The sequence below is a fragment of the Eleginops maclovinus genome, chromosome 3 (genome assembly GCF_036324505.1).
Source record: "Eleginops maclovinus isolate JMC-PN-2008 ecotype Puerto Natales chromosome 3, JC_Emac_rtc_rv5, whole genome shotgun sequence".
NCBI lineage: Eukaryota > Metazoa > Chordata > Actinopteri > Perciformes > Eleginopidae > Eleginops > Eleginops maclovinus.
In genome coordinates, this window is record NC_086351.1 from 14,709,269 (window position 1) to 14,733,609 (window position 24,341).

Below are 24,341 nucleotides of genomic sequence, written 5' to 3' on the forward strand. Positions count from 1 at the left end.
TGTAAAAACACTCCCAGTTAAAAAAAAAAAAGTGTTTTGCGGACTCAAAAAAAGAGACTGACTCAACAATTCTGGATATTTTTAGATATAAAACGAATGTAAGTGAGAGGATGATTATCTGCCCCCAGATGATGCTGTTATAAGACACGTCTAGTTGTATGTGATCTAACGTTACTAGGGCTGAACTAATCCAACTCCTTGTGGCTCAGTTTGAGCTCTGCCCCTTTAAAAACAAACGGTTCTCTGTTTTCAGACCGGTGGCCACGTACGGCTCCGTGCTTCAACAGTGATCCCACGGTCTGGTCGTTAGCGGTAGACTACTTTTATCGTCGACTTTAACGACATATTAGATATTTTAACTACTCTAAAACACTTTTTTTGACAGAGGTGCGGAGTATAAAGTTGTGAATGAAGACTCCCTGCTGGGACTGTGAAGCGGGAGGAGGGGAGGGGGCAGGGGTCGTCTAGGCTATCGGATCTGGGATCTGCTCACATTTATAAGCAGACAGACGGCTGCTTGTTCGCGGCAGAGCAGAGCTGGACGGGCGGACAGTTTCACCGAGGAGTACGTAGGGTTTTAACTTTTACTTATTCACGCTGGACGATTAAAGAAAAGGACGGTAAAGTTTGAGACAAGTTTCCCGCTGGGTCTGGACCCTCGACTCCTGTCAGAACAACGAGCGGCTGGACTGTATGCTCCTGGAAATATCACTCTTTTCTATTGTGACTTAACTTTGCGTTCGCCTCTAAACACAAACGTGTTAGTTTACTTCATTGACTGGGACAGAAAAGTATCTTTAAAATGGAGAAATATGAGGATTTAGGACTCGAGGCGAGTAAGTTTATCGAGGACTTGAACATGTATGAAGCATCCAGAGATGGTTTATTTCGCATGAGAAGGGATGCAGGAAATAACCCAGACTTTGAGGAGACACGAAAAGTTTTTGCCTCTAAAATGTCTAAAATACACATGCAGAAACAGCAAGAGGAAATGGCAAAAAACAACCAGGCCATTAAAATGAATGGGGGCCACAACAGCGCATATTACACCAAAGACAGACCGCCCATCAACAGTTACAGACAGCCGTGTGAAGCGGCGGCGAAGCCCCCGATACTCTCTGGCCCTGTGCCGGGCTCGACGGCTGGGACTCCGTACGCACAGTTTGACGGCCAGAAACACCACGCAGGCTTTCAGTCTGAACCTCCAGTCGGCAGGGCGTATGGCTACGGAAACAATTACGACAATAAGGAGCGCTTAGAGCCACATTTATACCAGCAGAACATCCCTTCTCCCCCTATCCCAGGAAACGCGTCTTACAGCGCGCCCACACAAGCTCGTCACCCGGCCATCCAGCCGGCTGCCTGGGCCAATTCCACAGAGTGCCAGCTCACCCTGTCTGGGTCTGGGGGCAACAGTACATCTCAGCAGCAGCCCCATTGTGCACCTCCCACCGCCAACAGTCTTCCACCTCAGCAGAAACAGGTTGTCTCCCTGTCTGGACCCCTGAGCCCCCCCTCATCTGCTGGTCCAGCCAGGGGATGGGTTGGAGAGCCCTCTGCCTTAGCCACACCGGACCCCCTCCCTGCCCTGCCTCTGAGTGCCTTCACTGCAGGAGCTGACTTGCAGAAGCCCTCCACACATTCTGCTGTCCATTACGCACCATCTTCTCCAACTTCAAGACCATTGACCAGCCATAATGGTTCTTTGTCGGCTTCCTCGCTCATACCTGCACCTTTTGAAACATCTTTACCCAAATCCCAGGTGGCATCTTCTGCCTTGATCCCTGGCAATGTGTCCAAAAGCTGTAGCCAGGGTCAAGGTCAGAGCCAAAAACCCGTCTGTGGCCATGCCTGTAAGTGCTGAAGTCCCCTGTCTCACCAAACCTGTCCAACCACCCTGCCAGTCTCATCCCATGCAGCACCCTGAACAGGGGCCTTCTGCAGCTGAAATAAAATTAGAAGCCCTCACCAATCAGCTGGAAAAAGAGATGGATGCCCAACCAAAGGATGACTACTTTGGTAAGACAGTTAAGCAACTACTATCCAGCACTATCTTCTGTCAGTTAGGCCCTTGCTGTAAAATGTTTTGAACCCACCCACATTTCAGAACATAAATCCATTAGTTTGTTTTATTTCATGTTTAAACATGCACACACTGTCAGTCTTTGTTGTACTTCGTCTTTGTTACCACTACACACATGTATCTTGTGTGTGAGTGTGTGTCTATGGCTTAATCAGGACTTGTTTTCAGTCATTCTTTAGAGGGATTCTTGATAGTCTTTGTTGATAAAATAGCTGAATTTATTGGGCAGACACTGTAGGAGGCCTCTCTCTTCTTTTTTTCTGTGGAATGCAGACTGAATAATTTTCCAATTTGTTCCATTTTTTTAAATGATTCATTGTCTCCCCTCTTAGCAGCTGAAACAAACCCTTTGGCAGTAGAAGGTGGGGCCAAGGCCAGAACAGATAATGTTGCCCTGTTATCTCCTCCCAGAGATTTAATGGTTTGCTATTGAAGCAACATTCATGAGTAGTGTCATTAGTCAGAGCTTGATGACTTCCGTCAACCCTGCATTGCCACAAGTCTGAGTGTTTAATGTTCCTTCCTTCCCATGTTGGCAAATGATGTCATTACTACAGACCTACACATTATTCGTGTCTCTTTTTGTGAGCATGCCATGCATGGTTGTGCAAGTGATGAACACGTGTGCACAGGGATAGTAATAATCCAGAACAACACTTGTGACGGTTCTCTCTTGCACACATGAGGAAACATAAACCTTTTTTTTTTGTTAAAATAATTCAACACATGAACTATTAGGATTATAATAAGATTATAATGTATAGTCAAGGACACTGGCTGAGAAACAGGGGTAGGAAGGGATATTGTTGTGGAATTTCGGTCATCAGCAGAATACTTTGGTTTCAATTCCTCATATCCCTGCCTGTGGCACTTTAGCTGCTCCATCTGGACTGTAGGAGAGACATCAGGAAATGAATGCAACATTGCATAGTGAAGTCAGCTGACAGGCTATTGTAGATATAGTAAATAGGCAAGATACATTGTATGTTGCTTGGCAGGTGTTCTCTGCTCATATGGCTACCAGGTGTTTGTAGCCTAGGTCAGTTTCCCGCTTCCTAATATATAGGTGATGTTCTGGACCAAGCCACAGAGAACCCATTTAAACACACAAACATTGCCCACCCTTGCATTTGTGTTGAAAGGCATTTCCTGCTAGAATATTACAATTGATATTCAAAGCCTTACTCACTCAGACCCCTGGTGTGCTCAAGGGAAGATGTTCTGTCATACGTCGCTCTCACTGTCAAAGCTCACAAATAGCACAGCCAGGAGAATAGTACGGATGTGTGGGAGAGCACAGTCAGCAGAGGTGTAGGTTTTAAAGTAATACAGTGAAGGCCCACACACACTTCCTGCACAGAGTTTTCAGTAGACCATGGCCCATCCTCTGAGACATGCTTTTATGCCAGAAAAAAACTTGTGTAGGCTAGTTTCCTTGACAAAAGTGAAGTTGCATCAAAGGAGATTCATAGTCAGTATAGCCTACTATTACGTAAAGTACACTGTCATTTTTCTTGATCCCGTTTGTGTTTGGATACTGTAAGGTTAATGCCAAGCTTTTTATGAGCCTGACAGGATGGAATATAATGTGCTTTATGACTGCCAATGCCATAGTGATGTTTAACCAATCTGGTGTGCGAGGGATCCATCAGAGTACACCGTGTGCTGATTGGCAAAATTGCAGCTGGAGGTTCTGGGAAAATGAGTCCAGTGCCAAGCGGCTGCACCGGGGGAACGCTGAGGAATGTCTGAAGGAAGACATCATGGAATTTTAGAAATGAGGTTCTTAAGATACAATGGGGAGGGGAGTACGAGACCAGTTGAGTGGTGCCTGCGGTGCAGTTGAATGGATGTGTAGACAAATGGAGAGATTTAGGGACAAGTTCGAGGATGCTTCTTTGTCCTTGGCCACGAGATCCTGAGAGGATGTGAGATTTATAGACAAGTTCATCCAAGAGGGGAGAAGTGGTGGGACATCCCATTATTCTGCCTCCCCTATTTCTTTGACTTCCTCCTCTCTCTCTCTCTCTCTCTCTCTCTCTCTCTCTCTCTCTCTCTCTCTCTCACTCTCTCTCTCACTCTCTCTCTCTACACACACACACACACACACACACACACACACACACACACACACACACACACACACACACACACACACACACACACACAGACTTTAATTTGAGCGTTTAGTGTTGTGTTAAGATGGTGGATTAATTTATCCCATCTGGCTGCTGAGTGGAAAAGCTTCGTCTTAACTCTCCGAGGGATTCTTGGCTGGTGCTCTGGCAGGCTTTTGAGGCTGACTTTGTGTGTGTGTGTGTGTGTGTGTGTGTGTGTGTGTGTGTGTGTGTGTGTGTGTGTGTGTGTGCCTGCCTGCGTGTGTGTGTGTGTGATATCCTTTCAAGCATATCAGTGTGTTTGTTGGTCTGTGGATAAACGGCCTGTTGTATTTCACTGAATCTAAAAATCATTCTTTGTCACTTCTGGGTGTGGTGTGTGTGTGTCATGGTAAAAGAAAACTATGTCATTAGTGACATATGGTGGATGTGTTATGGGGGAATTTAGTCCGATTTTAAACGAGAACATTTCTCTCTTTGCTCTGTCCTTTTTTAAGGTAGGAATACAAAGTAGGGGTTACTTAGGCCAAGTGTAACAATAGTGACATTTCTAATTTCCATACAATAGCTCAAAGAATATCCATATTTGATACCATTTTTGAAACCCAGTGGACCAATTGGCATCACAATATGAGCCTTACAATTGAGATATTAGGTTAAATATAACATTTGCAAGGCTAGCCTACAACATGACAAGACGGCTTTTCATTCTCTGTCTAGCAGCAGAGAGTAGCAGAATGATTTTAGTAAACCTTAAACAAGTTAAGACAAATTTCATAGTGTGCATATTTAATTAATCAAAAATCTATAACTTTCTCAACACTAAAAAATAGGTGAGAGGAGATGTGCCTCACTACTAGAGCTGTCACTGTAAACTATCATTTCTAAAAGCAAGCTACCAGAGCCGTCAAGATAGTAAGCAAAATGAATGGACACATATTTTAAATAACTATACTTGACAAACAGTTTGCTTCTGTTATACGGAGTTACATCAAAAGTAAAAGCTCTGGAACCACTGCTATAGTGGACACTTTTTTTTACCACGTTCTGGATTGTTGTTAACTGTAGAAGCGAAAACTCCGGACAGCTTTTACACTGTGCATGTGGCATATTGGCCAGCATTCAGCATCTACTGTGAGTTTTGACAAATGGTAAAGGTGAGGGGGGCATAGGAGGGGTGAAGGTTTGGCTGCATGTTTTGCTACCCCTCCCCCAACCTAAAGCAAGCAGTCAGTCCCTTGAATATTTGCCCTGTTTTGGAATATGGGACTCAAGCCAAAAGCAGATTTGTAGTGGCCCATGCAGCAAAGAGGTTACTATGAAAACTGGACATTTGTTGGTCCCAAACAGAAAAAGAAAAAAAAAGAGACAGGGCTTTAACTGCTTTTTGTTCACATTTGGAAAGAAAATTAGAGCCAATAAAAAACAAGAAGAAAAATGTCCTGTCAGTAATCACGGAAAAGTCTTGAAAAATCCCGGCATATTTCCCTGGGAATCTTATTCCTGCTGTTTCTTTCTCTGACTTTTTGAAGTAAACATTCACGGAAGAAAAGCAGAATCTGATTATAAAGACCTTTGCTCATTCCTGTCAGTAATTTGACTACTTTATTGTGTTTTTATGTAAACAAAAAAAGCTTACATAAGAGCAACATTCTTCTGCTTTCTAATAATATCCCTCTATTATCTCTAAATCTTCTTTCCAGCCGTTGGGGCCCCCCCCGATGATTTGTCCTCTGTTGTGGCATTAGCAGAGGCTTAAGTTGAATTATATATAACCCGGTTGTATATTGCATTACTGAAAGGTCTATAAGAACAAACATTTTGAAGGTAATAAATGTAACAGTGTGTTTTGGGAGGAGGCAGCCGCGTGATGTGTGTTGGATACAGCGGGGACAGAAGTTTCTTTGTCAGTCTTTCGACCTGGGCCGGGCCACGCGCTTCTACTGGGATCTACTTCTCTGTCTCCAGGGAGTTTCTCTATAAAAACACTCACACACAAATAGCCTCATGCACAATCATCCTTACACTAAAAGAGAAGCTTGTGGTCTTTATTTTATCTTCCTCCGATGCCCCTTCTATTACTTTAAGTTTATATTCCATGATTCATGATTGGAAGGCCATATCATACCGTATCCGATTGATTTAGCAGCAAGTTGACTACCCATTGCAGACAGCAGTGATAGGGGTCGTCACTTGTCTCAGTCCATATGTTGGTCGTCATATATGTCATACAGTACTCAGAGAGAAAGACGGAAATTGTCAAGAACGTGTTGCGAAGAAGCTAACGTGTCAATGTCAGATCTTAGAAAGGTAGCGTTATGTTGACTAAGCAGCTGCAGATAATAAAAACAATAATGATCACATGGAAACCCTTTGTTGTTCATGAGCAGTCCAAAGTCAAAGCAGAGATTATTTAATGTTGCCTGGCATGCTCTCATGTGATTTGCTTTTTTTTAATAGGTCTGAGCTGGTATTCTTCACCCAACACACAGGAGAGAAATGTGTTGCTGTATTTTGGGATTGTTATCAGTGTCTTTTTCTCTGCACATACTTCTCCTCCTCATACATCTGGATGAGTGGATGGATGAATATAGAGAAGAATCCAGTATCTTGTTATGAAGCCATATTGACTCTCTGTGCACATTTCGATTGTTATCAGTCTTTAATTACGTATACTTCTCAGTCGCTGAGCCAAGTCAAATAAGCAAATCTTGATATATTTCCCCTTCCAATGAAGCAGCCGCTACCCAGCTTCCTGATTTGTGTGAAGGGATTTTTTTTTCTGTGCCTCAATTGCTTTTGTCTGCATTAATCTGGATCATAGCCTTTACAACTCATTCTGTATTGATGTAATGTTTTTATTATATCACTGAATACGTATTTGATTTGATGTGGATTGATGTTTTGTTTCTATCCTTTTATACCTGACCTAGACTTTTTCTGACTATCACATGCTCTGTTTGGTTCCAGGACTGTGTGTTAAGTGCAACAAGGCGGTGCATGGAGCCAGCCAGGCCTGCCAAGCTATGGGCAGCCTTTACCATGACAGCTGCTTCACCTGCAGTGCCTGTAGTAAGTACACACACACACACACACAGACACACAGACACACACACACACACACACACACACACACACACACACACACTAACACGCACAGACACTACAATACCTTCACTGAATCTTTCGATGCCATTCCAGCACTTTCACCTTCTCTTTTCGGTCAATTCACATGTAAAGCACTTGTCACCCCCTGACTAATAGGCTGCCAAAGACCCTGTTCTCTTGAATTGAAAGTGGCACCTTCCTCCTCAGTCATTCACTCCCCCGAGCAAAAACACACAATTATTTGGGGATTACTGTTCTGTACCGCCGGTGTTTGGTTTCTGGGTGCGCCAGTCACTCCTGCAGCCCACACAAAGACAGACGGAGCCATTTAGTCAATACATAGCACCTTGTACTCGTTAGCCACAGGGCTTATTTATTTAGGAAATACTTTCACAACAACAAAAACAATCTGTTCTTTCTTCTTTTGGTTTTAATTGGCAGACAAAGTTTACTTTACAGACAGCATTAAGTCAGACAAACTGCACATGTGGGGTTTTTTTCAGTTTGCCTGACCAATTCGATGTACACAGTTATCAGTTGAGTGTCATCACCATTGTGTGTGTGTGACCTGTAACGTGACCCGATCCGCTGTGCACCTCCCTCGCTGTAGCATGACCTGCCTCTCTGCTCCAACCAATTAAAATCTCTGTCCAAATGATCAGATGCTAGGTATGCAGAGTATGTGCGGCACTGTGATGACCTCTGCTCAGTGTCATTATTCTGCAGCACCTTTGACCCTGGCTGGTTACGCCCCCAAATGTATGATTAACATCTCCATGTTTTCTTTTCCCCTCCGTCCCGTGTGTTTATACATGTGTGTGAGAGTAAAGAGGAGACACATTGTGGCTCAGGGTGAAGCTGATGTCTGAAGTGTGTGTATGTGTGTGTGTGTGTGTGTGTGTGTGTGTGGGGGGGGGGGTTAAAACACCACATACCTCTCATAGCTTGATCCATGTGAGGGCATAGGGATTGTGCATGCAGTGAGTGGCCCCCTGGGAGAAAGCATCTCAGCTGGGGGTAGGAATGCAGGCATAGGGGCCCTCAGTAGGTCTGGCTCCTGGAGGACACTGGGTGCTGTTATGTCAGCTGGGCGCAGGGAGATGGGAGGACGGTGCGGGACAGGGACAGCATTCAGTGGGAGCTCACCACACACATGTATTCATGCAGTGCCCGCACAGCAACGGAGCGGTGCGATGGATTGAAGCGTCCCTTCTCATCTTCCTCCGGAGTATGTACGTCAAGACATCGGTCAAACTTGTTGAGTTCCATAACAAATCTTTATGACCACGAACTACCTCCCATGCCCTCACTCCACCAGGTCCCCCAAGGTGACAGAGAGACAGAAGAACATTCCTGATGGCTAGGAGAGCACGGGCGGGGGGCTTCACTCCAGGCTAATCATTGACTGTATACAAACAGTTGACGGTACAATCCCATTTCGGTTGGAGATTAAGCTCAAGTGTGTAATAAGGGAAACGGTTTACACATTAGCTAACTCGGAAATAGGAAACTGCCTCTTCTTATTTGAGTCTCTTATTTTATCCAGTTTTGGTACCACTTTACAATAAGACTACCCTTATAAAGGATTCATAAACAGTTTATAATCAGGTTATTAATTAGGACGTATTTAACCATTTATAAAGCAGTCTGTCTAATATAGTTTTCATACATCATCAAAGGCTCACTATTTGGCAAGATGACTAAGCCAACATCCTTGGTATCTGTTGTTCACTGAGTTGATTCTCCCCTCATCCATCTTGATGTTTTGCTTATCTCTTGTCTTATAAATGCTTATTAATGATTTCTAAAGTGTTCACAACCTAATTAATACATTAAGTACAAACTATATGTAAACCCTTTGTAAGGGTAGTCTTATTGTAAAGTGGTACACAGTAGGTTTATGTGTACAATTAAATGCTGGTGGGAATTAAACGTATATATATCTTCCTTATGAACACATTAAGGGTCTTTCTTTAATTCAACGTGGCAGCACTGTGAGGTACAGCTTGAGATTGTAAGGAACAGTGGTGCAGTTTCTGCTTTTATTAATATCAGCCCCGTCTTCCAGCCAGCAGGCAGGCTTTGGAGACCACAAACAATCTGATTGGTCCTGAAACCTCTGGTATGTCAACATCTGGTGGGTAGCTTTTCAGGACCTTGACGAAACATCCCAGGTGCTATTCATAGTCAAAGGGATGCTTTAAGACCACCGAAAAGACTTCTTGCAAATGAAGTGAAGGTTTATTTCTTATTGAGGATGAGATATTCCTAAGGCAGGAGTTCAGGCTGAATCTCAAGCGCAAACTGTCTAAACATATAAAGTCGGTGTAAAGGAGATGCTCTTTTGCTGATATGTCTCACTCCAGCAGTCTACTCACAGGAAGAACCAGGGTCGAGGCCTGATTACAAAGCCGTGGCAGGGTCATTGTGATTTTCTTATTTTCTGAATGGGATTACATAATGGAATTCATAGAATGTTTTAATTAGAAAATGGCCTTGTGTTTTGTTCGGTCCCTCAGGTATTTAACATTTTATGGAAGTGCAATAGTCACAGTTCTTTCCGGTGCTTTTGAAATAGTCACTTTTGACTTTAATTAAGCTCTTATCTTTCCGCAAAGCTCAGAGCCTTCCCTCTTTGACTCACTGGGAAAGGAAGAGAGGAATGTGAAGAAGAGGGATGGCTCATATCTCACATTCATCCTCTTCATCCTTCCCTCGTTCCAGGACTATCGGTAATTACCCGAGGCCAGCTCCACACCTAGGCCTGATGGAAATGACTCGCCTTCTCTTAAGTTAGTTATTGTGTTAGCCATAGCCAGACCTGGGTTTAGCGTGACCATTATTATATTGTTAAAGGAACAGCATGTAATTGTGAATAACTGCTTTAGAGAATGTCATGCGGCATCAATATAAAAAGATGAATCATGAGGTTTCACTTAAGCCCATCCTGTTTTCGTCCCTACATTTAATTCAGGCTGATTTCATCCATTATCTACGGATTTTATATTGGCAGATGTACCAGAAGAGAGCAGGGTCAGCCTCTTCAGCTGAGCTCTGTTTACTATTCTAAAATATACATTATTTTCACTTGGAATCTGTGAACCAGGGGGTGAAATATGAGAAAGACCTCTATCACAGCAAATTATACTATAAATCTAATATTCTTGGTGTAAATTTCGTGGAAATGAAGGACTGCTTTGAGCTAATACATCATCAAAGTGCTTCATGACATGGATGTGAATATAATCATCTGTCATTTTCATGATTGCCTTTGATGGTCTACTCCCAGGGCAGCTAGGTAACATACAGTATGTGTGAAGGGTGTAGCAAATCGAAGGACGATACATAATCTTACAGTAAATCCTGTCATATAACCCAGCCTTACTATGTCCAAAGAAAGGATTTACCAAAACAAAATGCAATGATGACTGCGTGTTGACTTCTGAAGAAAGCCCTGTATCACGGTTATGGTTATTTCTACATTTCTTGCATGTCTTAAGAATGAAACTGTGTAAGTCATTGTGGCTAAAAGACTGTGTGAGACTATCTTGATAAAAGCGATCAGGTAAACATGAGATGGAGCATGGGAGATAAAGAAGGCTCCTGTTCACCAAGGTTAACCCCCCCCCCCCCCCCCCCCCTACTCAGAAAATGCCAGGAATGTTTTCTCTTCCTGTGGGACCTGTGCAAGAATAGCTATGTGAAGTGGTTTTGCTCTGTGTGTGTGTGTGTGTGTGTGTGTGTGTGTGTGTGTGTGTGTGTGCTGTTATGAGGAGCCAGCTCCAGACCATAGGACTATTAAAGCGCACACACAGACAGGAAGCACACGCAGCATGTGGAGAGACCCCAGAAAGGAACAAAGAAGAGGAATAGCAGGTCGCTGTAGGTCTTGGCCTGGATGCCGTGAAATGTAATAGAGCAGAGTGTTTAATCTCTAGCACCTGTCTACTAATTGGATTTAATCAGCACTGTCCCCCCACGTGTGTGTGTGATCCAGATGTGTTCCTTGTCCTACAACACGCTCTGTGTCCCAGCAATATTATATTAAGACACCAGCTCACCAGAGATCCGTTTGTTTGATTTATCTGCCTGGGATTCAGCAGGATATAATGAATATTGCAAGAGGGTTCATTACCTTCCAATGGGTGTAATTAATCACCACGTTCTTTACGCATTAGTGCTGTAACTATTTTCTGAGTCTGGTCTCATGGCTTTGATTTACTAGGAAGACATTTCAGATATCATGATATCATTGACATACCTTTTCTCATCTTCTTTAATCTACTTAATTAAATAATACAAACATTTTCCAGTCCAGGGTGAGTGAAATGATGCAAATGGACTCTCCTGTGTGTTTCTGCAGGTCGCAGGCTGAGAGGGAAGGCGTTCTACTATGTCGGAGGAAGGGTTTTCTGTGAAGAGGACTTTCTGGTGAGCGGAGGACACACACTACATCTTTCATTAACCACTACTGAGGAATGTGATGTTGTGACCTTTGTTGCTTTAGGTTGAGATAACACACAATACCTTTTGAGCTGTATTCACTTTTACCCAGGCCACACCTCTATTGTCTCAAGATTTCTTCAGTTTTACGATTAACAATATGCTATTTTTGCTTTAATCAGGTGTTGCTTACACACTTAAATGCAACCTAATAGCAACCTATCAGCCTTCAACGTAAATACCAAATATCGGTGAGAGGCTTTGACCTTGTGGCCTAGTTTTTTCGCATCTAATGCAGCCGATTCATATCAGTTTCCTCTCTTGGGTCGAACTGGAAGGAGGTCAGTAACTGGAGAAGCTGCTTTGCTATGGTTTATAGGGTAGAGGGCGGACAGGCCGTTCACACGAATGACTGCAGGTTTTTTACAGAAGTGGAAAAACATTCAAAATGCATATTTATAGAATCTGTTTTGAAAAAAGTTGCGAATGGAGTGTTTTTATAGGAAAGCCACGTTTCTTTCCTTACTTACCCTTGTATTCCCTCCATCAGAAGCTCTGTGCGTGTTTATCTCATGAGCCCTCTGTATGAAACCCCATCTAATTGCCTTTCCACCAAAAGCTCTCAGTTGCTCAATTAAAATCAAAATGTATACTGAATTAAATTTGCTGTGGCTCTTCTCCCTCTATGTGCTGTTAATTACATCTGCTCTGCTGCCAGGCAGTCAGTGTGGCCTCTCCTCACCGCTCATATTAACACAGAGTAAAACTGAGCTGAATGATCAGTTAAATGCCAGTCTGAGGAAGAACACCATATTCACATTTGCTCAGCATTCCAAAAGCAAACTTTACTGGCAGTTGTTTGTTCTGATAGAAGGAAATGTGTTATTTAAATCAGTTTTAAGCAAATGTTTTTAGTACACTACATAGGCTACTTTAAGGATTATGCCTGGGAGACATTGTGGAGCTGTTTGGTCTGAAAAAGAGAGTCGGAGAGATTTGAATCATCCAATAACCAAATTCCAATGACCTCACTGTCGTCTTCTCTCTGCCTGTTGAAGTACTCTGGTTTCCAGCAGTCTGCAGACAAGTGCAACGCATGTGGACATCTGATCATGGACATGGTGAGTGTCTGTTACTTCTCTCCAGTTGTGTGTCTGTGTGTGTTTGTGTGTGGGGGTCCAGGCTAGGTGATGTCAGCAGAAATGTTGAGTTACCTCATCTTGAAGGAGCTTTCTGTGGGCACATCTGGATAAAGACTCAAGGGGAAGCATTGCCTCTGCACATGCATCCCATTCTGTCTCATATATACACACACAGAAGAGGTGATGGATACTCTTTAAAGTGCAACTGAAATGAATTTTCATCTATCATTCAAATGAAATTTTGACTTTTTCTTAAACCATCAATCCAACTTGAACTAAATTTTCCGGGCATAACTTGTTAAAACGGCCATTTAAAAGTGTGAATTATGTGGCCTTGGGTGCGAAATTGGCCATGTGACCGTGACGTCATAGGGTTGACTCCCTTATTTGCTGGTATGGCTGGCTGCGAAAACAACATACATTTGATGGACCTATATCTCATCAAGGAACCAAAATTCTGATACAAACATCAGCAGGTCGAAAGAACACACCTCTAACATTATGTGGAAAAACTTTCGTTGAATTTAAGCCACACAAATCGATTTAATATCTATATTGTAGAGGCTCTCTGCACCTCCCGTAGGCTATGGGTAGGCTAATGGAAATGAAAGAAAGTTACCATTTTCGGCACAGGATCGGCGGGCACAAAACAGCCATCGCTTCTACTACACGCTTATTATTATTAAGATGTTATCAATCAAATGACACAATAGTGTATGTTTGCTGTGGTAAACTGGAAAAGATTTGAACATGCCGGTTTCGCAGGTATGGCATTCTGCTGCGCTGTCTTTGACACGTTGAAACCTAACGAAGTGGCACTTTGAAATCCAGCCACTTAAAAAAAACTTGTGTGATAATAACATGGTTTTAATGTAAGCTTAATAAACAATGGCGTTATCCCCATTATTATGCCGAAATGTATCGATCAACCAGCTACATCTACCTTAGTTCATTTTGTTTATGGCAACGGTTGACAAGGAAGATGCTTTGCTTTGACGCAGGCTCAAGAGTATTTTCTCAGAAGCGAACAGTAAGCGAACACTATTATATGTATATTAAAAAAACAAGTCCAGTAATGTCAGATCTGGAAATTTCCGAAATAAGTGAAAGGAGCGAGACAGATAGTTCTAGTAGGCCTACAGATACAGATGGTGAGTCTGTGGAGTCGGACTATGTTGGTGCCTACCAGGATGAGCCGTTAGCCCTACCGGGCGAAAACGAGCGTCGACAACAAGAGGTCGACGAGGATGGCATCTGGTAATGTGGTCAGACTCACCTGTCTTCGCGCCCGAGCAGTACTAGCAGGGACAGTCTCAGTCGGCACACCAGGTCCAGCGATGTCTATAGTTGGAACAGCTTCAGCTAAAAGACGTCTCCTATTCCCAACCAATCCCGCGATCTCCACATTTTTTGTGAAACAGTTGTGATGGAAATGTACGGAGCACAACACAGATGTTGAGGACACTTCAAAATCACGACGATGCCTCCGTACAAACTGTATCCACCGTGCTCTTGTCTGTGCCTTCTCCTTGTCAGCCTCAGTTCCAGTATTTTTTTGTTTCGGAAACATGTGCAGAGAGATGCCTTCAGTGAAGCTGCTATTTTTGCAACTAACACCATTTGGCCCTCCAGCAACACAATATTTTCCACCGTGCTTTGATGTCTTAGCCATAGACGCCGCCATTACAGTTAGACTACTAGAACTTCTGTGTCAACCCTATGACGTCACGCATAAAAAAATGAATTCGCACAAAAAGACAAAATGTGGCTCCTTTTGAGCCCGTTTTAACATGACTTCCCGGATAAATTATTATCCAGACAATATCTCATTTTAATCGCAAGGCTTAGAACCTTTAGAATCAGCACCCAAAACTGTGAAATTCCAACAATTAAAATTCGTTTCATAAGTCCTTTAAGATGTTTTAATTTTGCTGCTTCATCTGCTCTATTGTCCTATTCTTAGCTATAAAACCTACAGGAATCATTAAAAATGTAGTTATTCCAAATGAAAAGATAAAAAAAACAACGACGACGTGAATTTAATTTGATACAGACAGAGAGGCAATATGAAGTAGCAAAAGGAATTACAGTGTTGATGTACCATATATTTAATACATTTCTCTCTTTATAGATCCTGCAGGCTCTCGGGAAGTCGTACCACCCCGGCTGCTTCCGCTGCGTCATCTGCAATGAGAGCCTGGATGGAGTGCCCTTCACTGTGGACACTGAAAATAAAATCTACTGTCTGAAAGACTACCACAGGTGAGTGTCACTTATTACACAGTATTTTGAAGAAACACAAGCCTTTGATCAGGATTGATCTGTGTTGAATTAGTTCAGCGTAACACTCAAAAACAATGTCTGGGTTTCTTATTCTGAGTTGAACTACAGCTCAGTCCCCGACTCCTGAAGGATCTGGCTAGGGAGGGTCAGCTAAATCTATCTGCCACGTGTCAGACACATGAGAAGTGTAGGGGGGGATCACTGTCCAGTTAGAGGTGTGAAGAGTGGCATGTGTCCATAGCTCCTCTGATCCAACACAACATGCTCTGTAAGGACAAAAACAGAGCTGCAAACATCTGAGGTACAAATCAAAGTGCGTGTTACCCACTTGTAGAGAAGGCAGAAGCACCTGTAGCGATTTAACCCGAACAGCAGCTGTGCAGATGCAGTCTCCTCCCTGCTGGGACAACATGTTGAGCACAGCCAGGCACATGACCACGCACTGGCAGCTCTCACATGTTCTCTACGCTGATTAAATCAGACAAACCTTATTGTGTATACAGTGTGTGTTTGACTTTCAGCCACAGTCATGCCCATGCACACTGAGAGGCCCTTTGTTATTCCCTCAGACATCCAGGTGCCAGCCATGTGTGTGGAAAATATGGATTCATTTTTGCATTTTTGTTTTTCTACTTCCTTCTGGATTTGGAGAATCACGTGTTTGAGGGAAAGCCAGCACATCTGCAAACCTGGCATTTCCTGAGCTGAGTCAGGACTTTGAACATACTCAGTGCACGGGGAAAAGGAGGGAGGGTCAGCAGCTTTAGAGCTGGAGGAGAAACCTCAAATATGAACTGTGTGTAGGTGGAGTGAATTTGTGTTTTGGTTGAAGGTCAAACAGGTTTATGAAAATGTGTTTCTCTTCGCTCTCCCAGGGTCCTGGCGCCTAAATGTGCTGCCTGTAACCAGCCCATCCTGCCCTCGGAGGTAAGCTTACACTAACACTCTTCTATGTTATCATATTTTGACATCATTCTCATCTCAAGTTATTGGTTGAACTTTTCCCAAATCTTTCACAGGTTGAGATCCTTTTATATAAAATAACAGGACTAGTTTGTTCCTAGAGAAACACTGAAACGGTGAACCCTCACTGGGATTATGTTTTTAATATTTGGAAAATGTTTATCTAAGGCATTGATAAGTTACGATAACGCTTGTATGACGGTCACAATATCAGTTTTTCATATTGCGTAACCGCATGTATAGTATGTGGTTTGTTGGAGCATGCCCCTGGCAGTGTGGTACTTTTAGAATAAACAGCTGTCAAAGCCTTTAGCAAGTTTAAGTTCTTTATTATTATCATATGCACACAAATTACAGAGAAGCAGTCACTGTCAAGGAAAGTCTCAGATCTCAGACTACCTCGTACAATATGTATACAAATAAATCCTTCAAGTAAAAGCCAAATGAGAGTCCTAGACATACAAACAAAATAGTACAAGTTACAATGTTCTCAAATATAAACTGTGAGCGTTCGGGCTCACACCCACGTTCCCAATGATGGAAGGACCACTCGGTACTTTGAAACAAAATGAAATCTTTATTCCGGAACAGTTAGTGGCTCTCGTCCTGCGGGTGAGGGGAAACAGTCCTCACTCAGGCCCCCGTCTACTGCAAAAGAGCCCAGAACCAGGTTAAGACCATGATTTTAATCCGCCCCTCATTACCTGATTCTGATCAGCTGTCTGGCCTCCGGCTGAGCCACTCCTACCACTCCAGCAGCCGGCACCCTAACCACACCCCGCTGCCACATAAACATTGTTCCAATATATAAAAAATAAGGTATATTTGCTGTAGACAGTATTGCAAAGTAATAATAAGAAAGCAAACAGGAATGTAGTTTGTGTAAATGCATAAAGAGAGTAGGACAAATCTCAATGCAGAAGGAATATCACATTGATTCCTGCATGGTGTGATTAATCTGTTTGATACCTCCATCTAAAAACTGTTCTCTTTTACCTGTGGACCTTGAACCTTTCACCAGGGGATCAGCAGATTGTAAACCCTTATCTAGAATCAGTTAAGACCCAGACAGAGAACCTGGCTGTGTGATTGGCAGACAGTTGAATATAGACACTCGACTACAGGTCAGAACAATGTGAGCTCTAATATCTCTTGGCTTTGATACGATGTGTTGACAAGGAGCGGGGAAATGTCCGAAAGTAGAGTTGACTTTGCTGGAATGTCCCCTGCCCTCCCCTTTGAGAAACAGTGAGGCCGGTATTTAGAGGAGAGGTAGAGAGAGAGAGAGAGTGTGTGTGTGTGTGTTTGTGTGTGTGTGTGTGTGTGTGTGTGTGTGTGTGTGTGTGTGTGTGTGTGTGTGTGTGTGTGTGTGTGTGTGTGTGTGTGTGTGTGTGTCTGTGTCTGTGTGTGGTAGGGGGGTGTTGTTATGGATGTTCAGGGGAGTTTCCTCTCAGGCTAATATTGTAACCAGAGAAAGATGACTGAAAAAGAAATGACTCCTCCCTGCAGTGTCTATATTTGTATGCCAGTGTGAATAACAAGGCCTGTATTGCTGTATCTTCTTTTTCGATAGTTAATCCAGAAAATGTGATGAAACTCCCCCGGCTGTGTAGCAACAGAGCATGCTTGATGGGATGATTGGCAAACACTTAAACTACAAATGCAATAAAATAAAGACGACAGATCTGGTGAAGCGTTTGTCAGAATGAACAGGATAAGACTGCAGAGTTAGCGACTGTGGTTTTAAGCGCGTTTGTCTGTTTGCATTTCTTTCCAGGGGTCTGATGAAACCATTCGGGTTGTATCCATGGACAAAGACTATCATGTGGAATGCTATCACTGTGAGGTGGGTTGAATGAAAGCGCATTACAGTTCACTGTTTCACACTTTACTTTAATGGCCCCGCTGAATGGCTCATTAAGAGAAATCCAAATGAGCAGATTCCTTATCTTAATTACAGTCTGAGCTGTAATGACATACTGAGAAGGTATCTACCTCATCATCTCTATGTCATCATTATACTGAAGTGGCACATATATATTTTTTTTGCCAGTGGCTGACTGACAGATGTTGGCTTTCCGTTCATGAAAATAAAAATCAGTGGAGTGAGAGGAGCAGCTCCCTATTCAGTTGTGTTTAAGTATTAAGTGGCTCAAGAAAAGCAACCTACGGCAGATAAAAGACACCTATATGGGCTGGGCCTTTTTCCTTTGTCTTCCCTATGAACATTTTCGAGATTTGCTAATGATGAGGAGTCTAAATCTTTTTTGTTAATGTAAAATGAAACCCATCCTGACGGTTCTCCGCACACTTCCGAGGTAATTATTGCTTTCCAATCTGTCAGTGGTTGGAAATGAGGTCAGTACAGAGCAGAAATTAGACCAATTATCCTCTGTTCTTCTGTAAGCTGTCAGAGGACGTTTCTCAGCCCTCTGTTTCCTCTATGCCGAGCAGGACTGTAAGATGGAGCTGAACGACGAGGAGGGTCACCGCTGCTACCCTCTGAACGGACACCTCCTCTGCCACTCCTGCCACCTGAAACACATGGAGCCCGGCTGCTCCTCTCCCGTCCCTGCAGCCGCCTCATACTAACCATGCAGAAGGTGGAGGGAGACCCCTGGTGGAGGAAACGCCAAAGTGTTATTATCCACAGCCGAGTGGAAACATGCAATTCTTGTTGTAGAGGATTGATTAACGCAATGCGTCAGATCATACTGTGGTTTGATGTGTGTTTTCAGGAGTGTTTATGAACTTTCCATTATGCCTTAAGATGTTTTACCCAATAATTAAGTATTGTAATACACTAAAGCCCTAACATTGATACTGTTAAGCATTGTCTGCTACAGAAGGACTTTGCAGAAGTATTGCCATATGATTTTTTAATGTAAATATAATTTGCATTTGCTGTGTAAATATCCAAGACACAACTCAGTTGAGATAACTTCAACTTTCCACTTACACTTCAAAATGTATAAATCCTAGTTAGCTCACCAGCTAACGTATTTGAAAATGAACTCATATGATACAGTTTCTACTTGCAATAACAAACGTTGTTGTGTACCTACATACAACAAATATACAAAATCATACCATAACTATCATTCATTCCATAATTTTCTAATTATATTTCATATACAAAGTCCTGTGAGAATAAAATACATAAAATATGAACTTTTCAGCATGACCATTCCAAAGAAGTGTGAAACAATGCCATACGTCCCAGGTTGCTATGCCTTTGTGAATTCAGGGCCTACCATTATAGTCATGTAAATCATTTAAATTACTTTCTTTGGTCAAATCTGAGTGAGAATGCTTTAGAGAGTGAGGTTATCATCTCCTGTAGTAAACAAACACATTATTTACAAATGCAAATTGTTCTTAGCACTTAGAGATAGATTTGTGAGTTTTCTATGCACCAATGAAGAGGTTGGTATTGTACTAGGCCTGTAGATCTATGTATTCTGTTACATTTGCATCCTTATTATTTAAAAAGATATACTATATACCATAGGCTTGTATCATTTACTTTTGTTTCATTTTGACCTTTTGTGCAAAAAATACTAATTTGATTTGCTGTGTTTTGTTTGCCTACCTTTGCCATGCAAATGTTATTCATGTCTTGAGTTTACTAACTTAATACTTGATTGTGTGAAATCCTTATTTTATAGCCATCTGAAGGTTAAGATGAAGTGCACAAAATAACATTCAGGTATGTGCTGTATGAGTGTTGTAAGGAAAATATTTAATAAATTCGTTCATGCAATAGGCCAAACTTTTCTATTGTATGTTATTTTATAAGGAAGAAAATGTCTGTGATATCTTGCTTCAGTTGAGACAACTGAATATACTGAGTGTAACTTTACAAGTTTTTTTTCATGTCTAAAGGGGCACTGCTGACATGATGACTCTGGTACCTGAACTACCTGGTAGAAAAGTTATTATATATATATTTGTTATTAATTTACAAATAAATGTGCTCGTAAACTGCAGATATATCTGTGAGATCAATAGCCTCTGGTAGGATGCTTGGAGGTTGAGCTATGCTTCTGGTAAGGTAACCTAATTATACATCTTAAATCACAATATAAATAACGAATATATGACATTAAGTTCTAGCTTCCCAATCGTCTTCAATCATATACTGATTCCATAATGCAGATTAAAGCAGAAGTTCTATCTACAAACTTCTTATCAGAGACTAGTCACCTGTCGGTCGAGCAAACCCCTCACGCAAGAGCTAATCGAAAACTTTACCAAGATATGGCCAATCAGATACCACCCCACTACCAACAAATGTTGTACACCAATCGCCTAACTAGCTGATAACACTTTCATTTGAAGCAGATGATTCTAACACTTAGATGTTATAGCAGAGGTGGGACCAAGTCACTGTTTGGCAAGTCCCAAGTAAGTCCCAAGTCTCAGCAGTCAAGTCCAAGTCAAGTCCCAAGTAAAGACAGAGAAGGGCAAGTCGAGTCCAAGTCCAAGTAACACCAAAGCCAAGTCGAGTCCAAGTCCAAGTCCCAAGCTTCTTCGAGTCCTGAACAAGTCATCATGTACTCTTCACTTAATAATGCCATTATCAGACTAACGATCACACAATTTCAACATATCAACCTAATCTTCAGTATTTTTTTATACATACAGATTAAACTATGCATATATTTTATATATCTGTATATACGCATGCGCCCAAAGACCTTCAAAGTATTGTGTGTGAATGGTGGGTTAGAAATGTATGAGCACGGAAGGCACCACTGTCATCCTAAAGTTGGTAAAGCGCCTTGACTAGTGAGGCATGGACTGTGTGGATGCATGTAACTGGCATTGATGCTTCAGTGGATGCCAGTTACAGTAGGTCAACATTTTGCTTAAATCACAAAGAAACCTAATATTTCAATAAAACAATGTTTAATCTGCATAACAATTAAGCAGCATGACTACACACAATGAAAGGTGCTGGGGGTAGGCGCTTGAGAGACAGACAGACAGTAAGGGTGTGAGAGAGAGAGAGAGAGAGAGAGAGAGAGAGAGAGAGAGAGAGAGAGAGAGAGAGAGAGAGAGAGAGAGAGAGAGAGAGAGAGAGACGCAGACCAGACGGACAGCTCTCGACTAGGCTTCCCTTCCGTGGCACAATTGCATCTTTTCCGTAGGTGAAATCCGGGGAAATCGTGAATATTAATGAGGGGAAACCCGGGGATTATCCAATCACGCTGGTTAGGTCCCTGATCCAATCCAAAAAGGCCAAAATCCACCACATGATTGCATTGCTCGCACTTGCCTGCCGGCTCTCTCACTTTGCGGTCTTTGGGGCTTCGCAGGTTCGCATTGCAGGGAAGGATGTCCATGATCAGGAAATTTAGCTTTTGACTCGAGGCATGTCAAGTCATTACAAGTAAAAGAGGCAAAGTCCGAGTCAAGTCTCGAGTTAATAGTATTCAAGTCCAAGTCGAGTCGTAAGTCATGCCGAATTTGATCAAGTCAAGTCTGAAGTCATTAAAATCATGACTCGAGTCTGACTCGAGTCCAAGTCATGTGACTCGAGTCCACATGTCTGTGTTATAGCATAATGCTGATAAAGGGAAATCATGTTGGCCTACAGTTAATAACCCTGACGTTACCGTTTCTTAATCATTTTTAAAAGATGGGAATAATTTAGTCGACAGTTAACAACGTAGACTAAGAAACATAAAGATCTCCAAGAATGTGCTGGAGCAAGTCATATCTACTGTAAAGAACACCACCGTGGGCACATCGCTGCTTATAGTATTGTCGGTTCGATTGGTGATTTTATTGAGGAGTAAGCATTACAATTAATTGTTGTAATATAGCCCTGGTCCAATTTAAGTCCAGTTGTTGATAGGCGAGTGTGCGACATACAAGAGATTTGTTGTGTCTGTGAGAGGGAGAGTGCGAGAGGATCAATAAGACATAGCGAGTCTCATGCCGGCCGGTATTTTTTGTAATGTTTAGGCGAATTCATTTTTATAGACAAAAAAAGTGTTCACTATAGGCTACTGTAGATTATAGAGAAAAGCTACAAAAGACTAAGAGAAACTAAACCGTTGGAACATATTTTATGTCGAGGCATTTCCCCTAAACCATAGAGTGAAAGTAAACTGAACATAGCTAAAGAACGAGCTAGCCAGGATTTGAACCTAGAATCTTCTGATCCGTAGTCAGACGCGTTATCCGTTGCGCCACTAGCCCGATGAAAGACTTTGCATCTTTACACAGAATTTTCTATTTAGAAAACTGCTTGAAGGAAAAACGTTACATGAAAATAAAATGTTGTACTATGGTACATTATAGAGAAAGGCAACGAGAGACAAAAAAAACGTTTTGGCACATTTGCATATTTCGGTATAGGTAGACTAATATTTTTTAAAGCTCGGGAAAAGGACGAGCTAGCCAGGATTTGAACCTAGAATCTTCTGATCCGTAGTCAGACGCGTTATCCGTTGCGCCACTAGCCCAGATAAAATATCGTGACGTCATATTACTTTTTAAAAAGAATAGTACGACGTTTTGAGAAGAGTCAAAGTTGTATATCACTGTGAAATCAGGTCTATTAGACATTATTTAGATCGTCTGGCATGTTCTATCAAACGGAATTAAGGGCATTGGAACAACAAAATTGCCATTACACTTACAAACAAAAGAGAACATTTTCACAAATAAAGAAATAGACCCTTGTTGCATCGCAATGACTTTATGACCCAGCAGATTTCGCTGTAGGACTGTGTTATCCAAACCACGCTGCACCAATGGCTATGCATCTACGTTTGGTGCAAACAAATAATTCATGCGTCTGTCTGAATGCGTGTACATTAGTGTGCATTCATTAGTATTTGAAGGGAGCCTAGAGCCCACTGCAAAGCATAACAAATAATGGTCCCCAATGGACAAATGACGGCACTTTCAAATTATTAAAACACGTTTGGAAAACGAGACGAGCTAGCCAGGATTTGAACCTAGAATCTTCTGATCCGTAGTCAGACGCGTTATCCGTTGCGCCACTAGCCCGCATACAGGTCTATTACGTCATCTTGCCTAATTAAACGGCACAAAGTACGAAAAAATATCCAAAATCGGCGTATTTGCATTAACTCTAGGAGGTGGTCGTAGGTGTGACATAAATCGATATCTCACCGTAAAATAATAACGTGTTTTAGACATTATTTAGCTGGTGTGGAATTGCGGAGGACGGAACATAACAAAAGAGAAAACCCTTGAATGAAATGAAAAATAGACCCTTATTGCCCTTTATTAACCAACAGATGTCGCTGTTGGACTTTGGCTGTACCTAAGAACGTTACAACCAATGCTAACAAATAACTAATCTATCTGAATGGTAATGCATTAGTGTTCATTCATTAATATTTGCAAAGAGCTATATTGCAGAATTCTATAAACATTTGCTTTGTAGAAAAATGATCATACACGGTTGTAGACCACGTGGTAAAGCTGATTCGGCTGATTTTTCTTTATATCACTCTGCATGGAAGAACAGTTTCTGATTTGGCTTCCTCTGATTGGCCACATTGACATGTAGCGCATGAGTGCATGGCAAGTGCATTTCACGTGTGACCCTTCAATCTTTTTCACATTTGATTTTATTTATTTCAGTTGTGTTTTAACTTTGCAAGCCCATGCCTTAGTGGTTTGCTTTACCGTCCCCCTCTTCATTCTTATGAAGAGAGGTAAATCCCCGCATAAACATCGACATCATTTGTCCCTCATTCAGTGCTTCGTCCGCGCTCGCTGAGTGCCATAATGATCTGCTCAGCTCGGATAATGTATTAAGTAACTGTGTCATTGTCAGCTTTCTTCAGCGCAGTCATGGTTATGTACAAGGTGACAATCCAGGGCCTACCCTTTCCAATGTGCTGTTCACGTAATACTTGGGAGACTTTCTCGGCCCTTGTCCTTCGTGTCTCTGAATTAGAGATGGACAAGTCCTGATTCATCCGGATCATTTACCCGGATCCTAATAATGACCCGGGAGTCAAGAACCCCCCTCTCCATTAACCCGTATACTTTGAGTCCTACACCTGGTGACGTACAAATTAAAACTATAAATTGTGTCATTCACTACGCTCCCTATAACATGTAAAACCACATTACAACATATCCCCGTCCATCTGCCTAGCCTTTAGCAAGTAGCTACCCGAACAGAAGGTCCATAGTCTATCATAGATA

At 42.2% G+C, this 24,341-nt stretch overlaps 1 protein-coding gene and 3 non-coding genes across 4 annotated transcripts; 1 reads left to right on the forward strand and 3 right to left on the reverse strand.

Moving 5' to 3' along the window:
• The first annotated feature begins 135 nt into the window (after positions 1-135).
• limd1a (LIM domains containing 1a) lies at positions 136-19,911 on the forward strand. Its single transcript, XM_063879672.1, is given in 9 exon segments — positions 136-1,834; positions 1,836-2,019; positions 7,171-7,272; positions 11,672-11,739; positions 12,810-12,872; positions 15,025-15,155; positions 16,052-16,103; positions 17,917-17,985; positions 18,594-19,911. Coding segments are annotated over 9 exon segments (1,839 nt in total). The 5' UTR covers positions 136-802; the 3' UTR covers positions 18,732-19,911.
• A 2,365-nt stretch (positions 19,912-22,276) lies between these two features.
• On the reverse strand, positions 22,277-22,349 carry trnar-acg (transfer RNA arginine (anticodon ACG)). Its single transcript has one exon. It is a non-coding gene; the product is annotated as a tRNA-Arg (tRNA).
• A 193-nt stretch (positions 22,350-22,542) lies between these two features.
• On the reverse strand, positions 22,543-22,615 carry trnar-acg (transfer RNA arginine (anticodon ACG)). Its single transcript has one exon. It is a non-coding gene; the product is annotated as a tRNA-Arg (tRNA).
• Positions 22,616-23,092: 477 nt separating this feature from the next.
• On the reverse strand, positions 23,093-23,165 carry trnar-acg (transfer RNA arginine (anticodon ACG)). The gene has a single exon. It is a non-coding gene; the product is annotated as a tRNA-Arg (tRNA).
• Positions 23,166-24,341: the final 1,176 nt, after the last annotated feature.